The sequence below is a fragment of the Lactuca saligna genome, chromosome 6 (genome assembly GCF_052625555.1).
Source record: "Lactuca saligna cultivar CGN05327 chromosome 6, ASM5262555v1, whole genome shotgun sequence".
Lineage (NCBI taxonomy): Eukaryota > Viridiplantae > Streptophyta > Magnoliopsida > Asterales > Asteraceae > Lactuca > Lactuca saligna.
In genome coordinates, this window is record NC_136422.1 from 45,581,449 (window position 1) to 45,589,403 (window position 7,955).

At 32.1% G+C, this 7,955-nt stretch overlaps 2 protein-coding genes across 4 annotated transcripts; one reads left to right on the plus strand and one right to left on the minus strand.

The window, feature by feature from the left end:
- The first annotated feature begins 378 nt into the window (after positions 1–378).
- On the plus strand, positions 379–4,054 carry LOC144999766 (magnesium transporter MRS2-11, chloroplastic-like). 3 transcript variants are annotated; one of them, XM_078958932.1, is made up of 14 exons: positions 379–1,021; positions 1,418–1,490; positions 1,604–1,674; positions 1,759–1,844; positions 1,934–2,027; positions 2,112–2,180; positions 2,279–2,359; positions 2,450–2,612; positions 2,686–2,731; positions 2,980–3,060; positions 3,369–3,451; positions 3,559–3,602; positions 3,696–3,805; positions 3,870–4,054. In XM_078958932.1, exons 1-13 carry the CDS (start codon positions 638–640, stop codon positions 3,789–3,791), a joined length of 1,371 nt encoding a protein of 456 aa, XP_078815058.1. In that variant the 5' UTR covers positions 379–637; the 3' UTR covers positions 3,792–3,805; positions 3,870–4,054. The 3 variants fall into 3 exon arrangements, with proteins under 3 accessions (XP_078815058.1, XP_078815060.1, XP_078815057.1); XM_078958934.1 differs by having other exon boundaries at positions 3,903–4,054; XM_078958931.1 differs by having other exon boundaries at positions 3,696–4,054.
- An 820-nt stretch (positions 4,055–4,874) lies between these two features.
- On the minus strand, positions 4,875–6,940 carry LOC144999765 (uncharacterized). Its single transcript, XM_078958930.1, has 3 exons — positions 6,467–6,940; positions 5,513–6,376; positions 4,875–5,426 (listed from the first exon to the last, which is right to left on the minus strand). Exons 1-3 carry the CDS (start codon positions 6,701–6,703, stop codon positions 5,049–5,051), a joined length of 1,479 nt encoding a protein of 492 aa, XP_078815056.1. The 5' UTR covers positions 6,704–6,940; the 3' UTR covers positions 4,875–5,048.
- Between the last annotated feature and the right edge of the window lie 1,015 nt (positions 6,941–7,955).

Here is a 7,955-nt window from a genome sequence, read left to right on the forward strand (position 1 = left end):
TAAAGCTTTGGCATTCACTAGAATTTTTTTAAGAAGATTAAATGACAAATTATCCATTGTACAAACCGATATATCAAAGGACAAGTTAGACTTCTTTGGGAAAAATGTTGGATGAACACAAGAACACAAAGAAAAAAAATATATGTTTTAAATTCTATATAAATATAGATACCATATCATCACCATGTGGATAAAATAACTATATGTTATGTTATGTCATTCCACGTAGGTCGTTAACATGCTATAGTATGTATTAATAGTGAAGATTTTAAGATTTTATGGACTTAGTTAACACAATTTGAATTTAAATGGCTAAATAACAATAATTTTGATATTTTCATTGTCAACTAAGTCAAAATTCTATATAATGATAAAGAAAGAAAAACTTTGGTGTGTGGGAGTGAACTCTTTTTAAAAAGATAGCGGTAAAGTGTCACACGAGGCTGCTGTGGTGGATAAAATCCACGTGGACACAAGATAACCACCAAAAACCTCCACTGTCATCCTCCTCTCCACCAACCACCAACCACCACTACCACCACCACCATCACCGGATTTCACACAAACAAATTAACGTAGAATCAGTTTCCCAAACATGATATCGATCAGCTCGACTGATTGACTTTAGGTTACGAAAATGGCATTAAAATCTACGCCTCCCATTTCTTCCTCCTTACACTTCCCGCATTTATCAGTGGTTCGTTCGCCGCCGTACATTCTGTTTACAAAATGCAAATCGATCAGGTCAACATATCCGGCGATCTCTCTGCGGAAGAGCTGCTACTTTCTGTTCCCAGCTCCACTGGAAGTGTTATCGACCGGTAGGTCTAAGCGTTATACGAAATCAAAGGAAGATAGTAGGCAGGAAACTCCTGCTGGTGATAATGACGACGATGATTCCATTGAAGAGACTTACCCAAGCTCAGACGATTTTGATAAAGTTACTTCCAGTGATTCGAGGAAAAGTATCTCGTCCTTGTCTGATGCTCTTAACCTTGGGAGTCGTGATCCTGTTTATGAGGTTTGATTCGATTTCAAAAGAATACATCGTTTCAATCTTATGCAGCTTAGGTTTAATTTTCTCAATATGTTAGCCTGTAACACTGAAAACTTTTCTCTAATACAATTAGATGCACATTTGATAATCTTCACCTGACATACTGCTTAAAGTATAGAAACAAAATTGAAAAAGGGTGAATCTATTTTCCGTAATATGTAAGTGATGTATGCATAAATGTTCCAGTAATTGTATCCACAAAGTAGACATATTCTTACAGATTCAACATATCTGGCTGAAAACTGAAGATTATATGCATGTTTCAGCATCATTGGTTTATAAAAAGAAAAAGTATTTTCAGTCATCTATCTTATCATAATTCATAACTTCATCAAATGTTCTTCTTTTTCTATCTTAAAGGTTGTGGAGGTTAGTTCAAAAGGAATGGTCTCAACCCGAAAAGTTAACAGGAGGCATCTACTAAAATCAAGTGGTGAATAATATAATGATTTCTTTCCTACTAAAATCATTCATCATTCTATTATTTCAATCAATCTCAAGATTCACATAAGAATGCATCTTCTTAATTTAAGTTTCTGATTACAGGTCTTCGTCCACGTGACATACGAAGTGTTGATCCCTCATTATGGTTAACAAACACAATGCCCTCTTTACTGGTATATTCTGTTTTCCAATAAAACATTAACATCATAATTTCTCATCATCAATAATATATACATGTGTTTTTATATATTTTATAGGTTCGTGAAAATGCGATACTATTGAATTTAGGCTCATTGCGTGCAATTGCAATGCAAGAATGTGTCTTTATATTCAACTACAATCGGTAACTATCAACTACTAATAATTTTTATACTGAATCAAAGTTACTAAATTGACATTATTCTTTTCTGGTTTATCTTTTGAGAATTACAGTAGAGGAGGAAAAGCTTTTATAGATGATTTGTTACCTCGATTAAACCCTAAAAGTATGATTGGAGGAGGTGTAGTAATGCCCTTTGAGCTTGAGGTTTAATTATTCTCTTCTTTACTAAAGATTCAGATTCTAGATTTACAAAGACTTCACAAAAACTTTAAAATTTTTAATTTTCAGGTAGTTGAAGCTGCACTTAATTCACGAATACAGCACTTTGAACACAGACTAATGGATTTAGACCCACATGTGAGCATAAAAAAACATAAGGATTTAAATTTTTAGTATTGTAATTTATAGGTTTTAAAAAAAAAAAAAAACAAAAAAACTTTTGTATTGTGTTTCAGGTTCAAGATTTACTCAAGGTTTTACCAAACCGATTAACAGCTAACATATTGGAACAGCTTCGTATATGCAAGCAAACATTGGTAACCATAAATTTTAGCCATTTTTCATTTTTTTTATAAAGTTAATTAGTTGATATTATGAACTAAAAATAAAAAGGATATTCATGGAAGGTGGAACTTGGATCAAAAGCAGGAGCACTGAGACAAATGCTGCTTGATATGTTGGAAGATTCTCAAGAAATTCGTCGACTTTGTATTGTGGGTAGAAACTGTATATTGAGTAGAAATAGCAATGTTGAATGCTCAGTTCCACTTGAGAAGCAGATTGATGAGGGTAAGTGTGTCTTTTGCATAAATTGAGATAAGAGTAAAAAAATATAAATCATGGTTGATTTTATTATATGCAGAAGAGGAAGAAGAAATTGAAATGTTGTTGGAAAATTATCTTCACAGGTAGAAGTTATTAGAATTGTGTTTGTTAATAGGTTATTGAGTAAATTACATTTTTGGTCCCTTGGTATAGCTAGTTTTTGCAATTTTGGTCCAAAAAGTATAGTCATTTTACTTGGAAATAAGTTAAGGGTCAAAATTGCAAGAGAAAACTTTTAGGGATCAAAATGGAAAGTATCATCAATACTCAGGGACCAAAAATGTAATTTTCTCTAGGTTTTATAAGTTTAATGTTATGTGTATGATTGCAGATGTGAGTCATGTCATAATCAAGCAGAAAGGCTTCTTGATTCCGCAAGAGAAATGGAAGATTCCATTGCTGTTAACTTGAGGTTTACTGTGTTAACAATATTACAATTTGTATTACACAGAAGGATATAATCATATAATGATGAAATAATTTGGTTTTTACCGTGTTTAGTCCAAAGCTAAAACATTTTTTTCAATTTTGGTCCTTATTTCCAGGTCTCGTATTGATTTTGGTTCTGGGACTTTTTGATAATAACGCTCCAAGGACCAAAATCGATATTAAAACTTGAAATAAGGACTAAAACTTTAAAACATTTCAACTTTGGACTAAAATGGTAAAAAGCAAAAAGCAAAAGGAGCAATTGTGTAATTTACTCTATTTTTTTTTCAGTTCGCGGAGGCTTCAGGTGAGTAGATTTGAATTGCTTCTTCAGGTTGGAAGCTTTTGTCTAGGAGCTGGTGCTCTTGTTTCAGGTCAATAATTCTTTTTTACTTAAATCATACATGAAAAAAGTGCAAATTTCAAATTTATGCATGTGGTCAAAAGTCTAAAATACCCTTCAACAATTGTGTCTGTGTAGGTATATTTGGGATGAATTTAAGATCCTATATTGAAGAACATGTGGTACTTTCTTCTCAAGTCCTTAAACTTTTAATATCCTTCCAAATTCAAATATTGTCCACATTTTCCAAGACTTGACGATTTTAACCTTTGCAGTTTGCGTTTTGGCTTACAACAGCCGGAATTATCTTCGGTGCTTTAGTGGCATTTTTTCTCACATATTCTTACTTGAGGGCAAAGAAAATATTATAGGTGGATCTTGCAAGGTACATTTACATCTCATCATTTATTACATATATATAGATTAAGAAATACAAAAGTAACATACAGATTTGACATGATAATACCATTTGAACAAAAAAGATCAAGGGATGATAATACCATTTGAGGTGAATATGCAAGGTTTTAGCAAGATGGAAGAATAGATATATTGTGTATAATTGTATGTAAATTCTAAATGTTCATTGTGTACACACCATGATAGATAAATGTGATACAAGATTTTTTGTCGATTATTGTATGGATAAAGTGTTGTTTGGATAAATGATATTTTAGAAAATAAAAATGTACTTTTAAGAAATGCAAGGAAACAAATGCAAAATTAGCAACTTAGTTTGTCAGTTTTTGTAGAGTAAAATGCAAATTTGGTCCATGTGTTCTTAATTTTTTCTGTTTGGATCAAAAAGGATTTATTTATTTATTTTTTACTTTTGGTTCTTATTTTGAGACTTCTATTTGGTTTTGGTTTGGTACTCACATTGTGAATTTAAAACTTTGTTTGGCAAAGTAGCTGAAAAGTTAGTTTGTAGCTGAAAAGTTAGTTTGTAGCTAAAAAACTAACTTTTGTATGGTGGCTAATAAAGTAAAAGCTTTTGTTATATAAAATGACATAAAAAAATATTTGGGGTATATTTGAAAAACTTGTAGAAAATAGCTTCATGAACTTATTTTTAAGGTATCTCAAATACCTTTAAAAAAACTAGTTTTAGTTTACAAGTTACTTTTGATGTTTTACCAAACACAACATTGTCATAACCTCAAAAAGTAAGATGGTTTTTGTCCGCTAAACACAAAATCTGTTAACCTCAATGTGGAATTACAATCTTGCCCCCCATTGTATATTTTACCCCGCTTTTAGTTTAGTTCTTATTAAAATATTTTACTTTAAAAATCCACTTGTAACAATGGGTATCCTCATGATTTGAATCACAACACAAACTCAAATGCTCTTTAAACATTAACATTGTCCTTGTAAAAAACCCTCTCTATTAAGTTGTCTATTCTGCATTAAGTCAAAAAGAAGTGTACTCATATATAACTTACTGGATTAAATCATGTCAAACACTTTTTCATGTCATCTAATCAATCATAAACCAGAGTCACAAAATCAAATAAAATGTACAATTTGTGTGACCACATTACAAGTTCAAATCCAATACACAAACATCCCAAAACAGAAATCCCCAAATTGTACAAAGAATAATTAATTACCTGTAAAACTCATCAACTTTACCTTAATTCCGAATTTTCAACTCCCCCAATTGCTATTTTCCCAATTCCAACCTCCATAGCTTCCCTCTCAGCTTTCTCTCTACTATTCATCTGAATCTGACCAGTGATCCAAGGATGATTAAGACACTCTGCAGCAGTAGGCCTTTTCTCTGGTACAAAGTGAAGTATAGGAACAAGAAAATCAGCCAATTCATTTGCATCTTCTTCACTAAACTCATATTTCTCCATTAACACCTTGTTTAATGGCCAAAATTTCAACCTCCTGATATGCCTCAAATCACCATGTCTGTTGAAAAAGTCTCGTGAATACCTTCCACCTAAAGCTACCTTTCTAGGCATCGTTCCTAAAAGCTCCATCATTAAAGCCAAATGATCCTGTAAACCATAAACAAAATTCAACAATGGAGTATAGAGGACAGATGAACACTAAGAATGAATGAATGAGAATGTACATTACATACCTCATCTCTGTCATAATTTTCACCACTATGAGGATCAAAGAGAACATCACCAGTTGCAAGCTCAAAACAAATGCAAGCAAAAGACCATAGATCTGCAGATGTTGAGTATTTGGATCCTAACAATACTTCTGGACATCTGTATTGTCTAGTTTGAATATCACTTGTGAATTGTTTGTAAGTCCAACATGCGTTACCAAAATCAACCAGTTTACACTTGACATCAACCTCTGTTAACAGCTTCTTCCTTGTTGAACGGCTTCTTCTCCTACTTCCATGGCTGGAATCCATTGATTTCTCTTTACAAGCTTCAACATCCTCAGATTCTTCCTTTCCGGAAGAATTTTGGGCGGCTTTCTTAGCTTTTTTCCTGATTTTCTTCTTCTGATTCTTTGTAAGATCACCATTCGAAATCTTACTATCTTTTGAAGCTCCGGTGTCCGGTGGAACTTTTTCAGATGGGAGAATGAGAGGTTTGCCTGTTTGTCGTGGATCCTTTTCTGGATCGATCGTCGATAAAAGTAAAATGTTCTCCGGTTTAAGGTCGGTGTGGATGATGGAAAGCTCCCGATGCAAGTAATCCAAACCTCCTAAGATGTGGTAGCAGATTTGTTTAACTTTGTGAAGAGGAATCCCTCGATAATCTGAATACTTGATCATAGTTAACAGATTATCCCCCAAATACTCGAACACCATACACACATGTTGTCCGTTTGGGCCGGAGTGCTTGAAATGATCTAAAAGCTTCACGACGGATTTCTTATCTTCAGGATCTCCCTCCGCTATCTGCTTTAAGATCGTGATTTCATCCATTGCTGCTTCAGTGTAATGTTGAGCGCTTTTTTGAACTTTCAAAGCGACATATCTCTACAAAACAAAATCAAATAGATCATGTTTGAAATCCTTCACTTGAATCCTCAAATTAGAGAAGGAAGAACACAAAGACAGAAATCGTACAGATTTATGAGTGTCCCAAGCGAGCCAGACAGTCGAAAAATGGCCCCAACCGAGTTTGCTCTGAACAACATATCTCGAGTGCTTAAACGTATCGCCAATTCGAACAGCGTGATAACCTCCACGCCTGTAATCCTCTGTTCCTTCGTCTTCTGAAGTGTAATCGCTTGCTTCGCTCCGATCATCGACATCGCCGGCGCCGGAATGTCTTGTATCATTACTATTATTTTCCTCCGCCATTAAAAGTGTAAGACTGTGCGATTAGGAGCCCAGCAGAAAAGATGGAGGGAGTTGAGCTTTCAAATCAACCAATTGCTATCGATCTGGAATGGAAAGTGCAAAGTAAAGATTGTATCGCCTTTTTGAAAATTGAAAGAGTGTATCTCGGAAGCTGGATTCTAGGGTTTATATTTTTATTTTCAGGGGAGAAATTAAGAAAACGTACGGAACATAAACTAATTATATGAACAGACGATTTATATTTTTTCAGTGTACAGAGGGGACAGGTTCTGAAACATAAATTATGTGGTCTGATTTATATTTCCTTAAAAAATTAAGGTTATATATTTAAAAAACGTTCCATCCATTTATTTTTATTTTATTTCGAGTGATTTTCCAAAATGTGAAACTCGAGTTCCATTTTATAAATGTTGGGGTCACAACCAGCTACGAACATTATTTCTTGTAAATATATAAAGATGCAAATTCAATGGAGAATAGGTTTATAGGAGATAATTTATAAAAATTGAAATTTGATATCAAATTTCGTTGAATATGACTTATATAAAATTAATTGTGTCATACTCAATGCAATAATGAAATTTGGTGTTAAAATTACACGTGGATAAAAAGTTAGGAAAATTTTGCAAAAAAAATCCATAAAGTTTGGCTTTATTAAAGTTTTTTTTTTTTTTTTCTTTTTTTTTTTTTTTTTTTTTTTTTGGGTGCAAGTAAGTCTAAAAACTAGTAAACATTTGCAAAAAAAACATATGTTCCCCATTGATGCCACAGTTTAGAGTTTTTCTGAAAGTTTTAAAGACTTTTTGAAAAATTTATAGATGATTTTTTTGTTAATAGGGTTAAAATTTAAAAACATTTTTGAAAAAAAAATATTCTTATATATACTAAATTAATTTGAAGAAAAATCATATTTATTTATTATAAAAAATCAAAATAAAGATACCATTTACATCATTTTCACTAAACAAACTCATTTTTATTTATTAAAAACACAATAATGATAATTATATATCATTTTTTGGATTTTGTGATAATGATAATTTATATATAATTTTTGGGTATTTATGTTATGTGTTCTAGAACAACTTGAACTTAATTTAGTAACTTTTAAAAAATTAAAAAAAAAATTAAAAAAATCCTCCATTATCATTCTTTATATCTAAGTCACTTTGTTTTTATACAAAAGATCTAAAAATTCAACAATAAAAATTATATGTTATCTTTATTGTTGATGATTCAAGTCTCAGCTGTA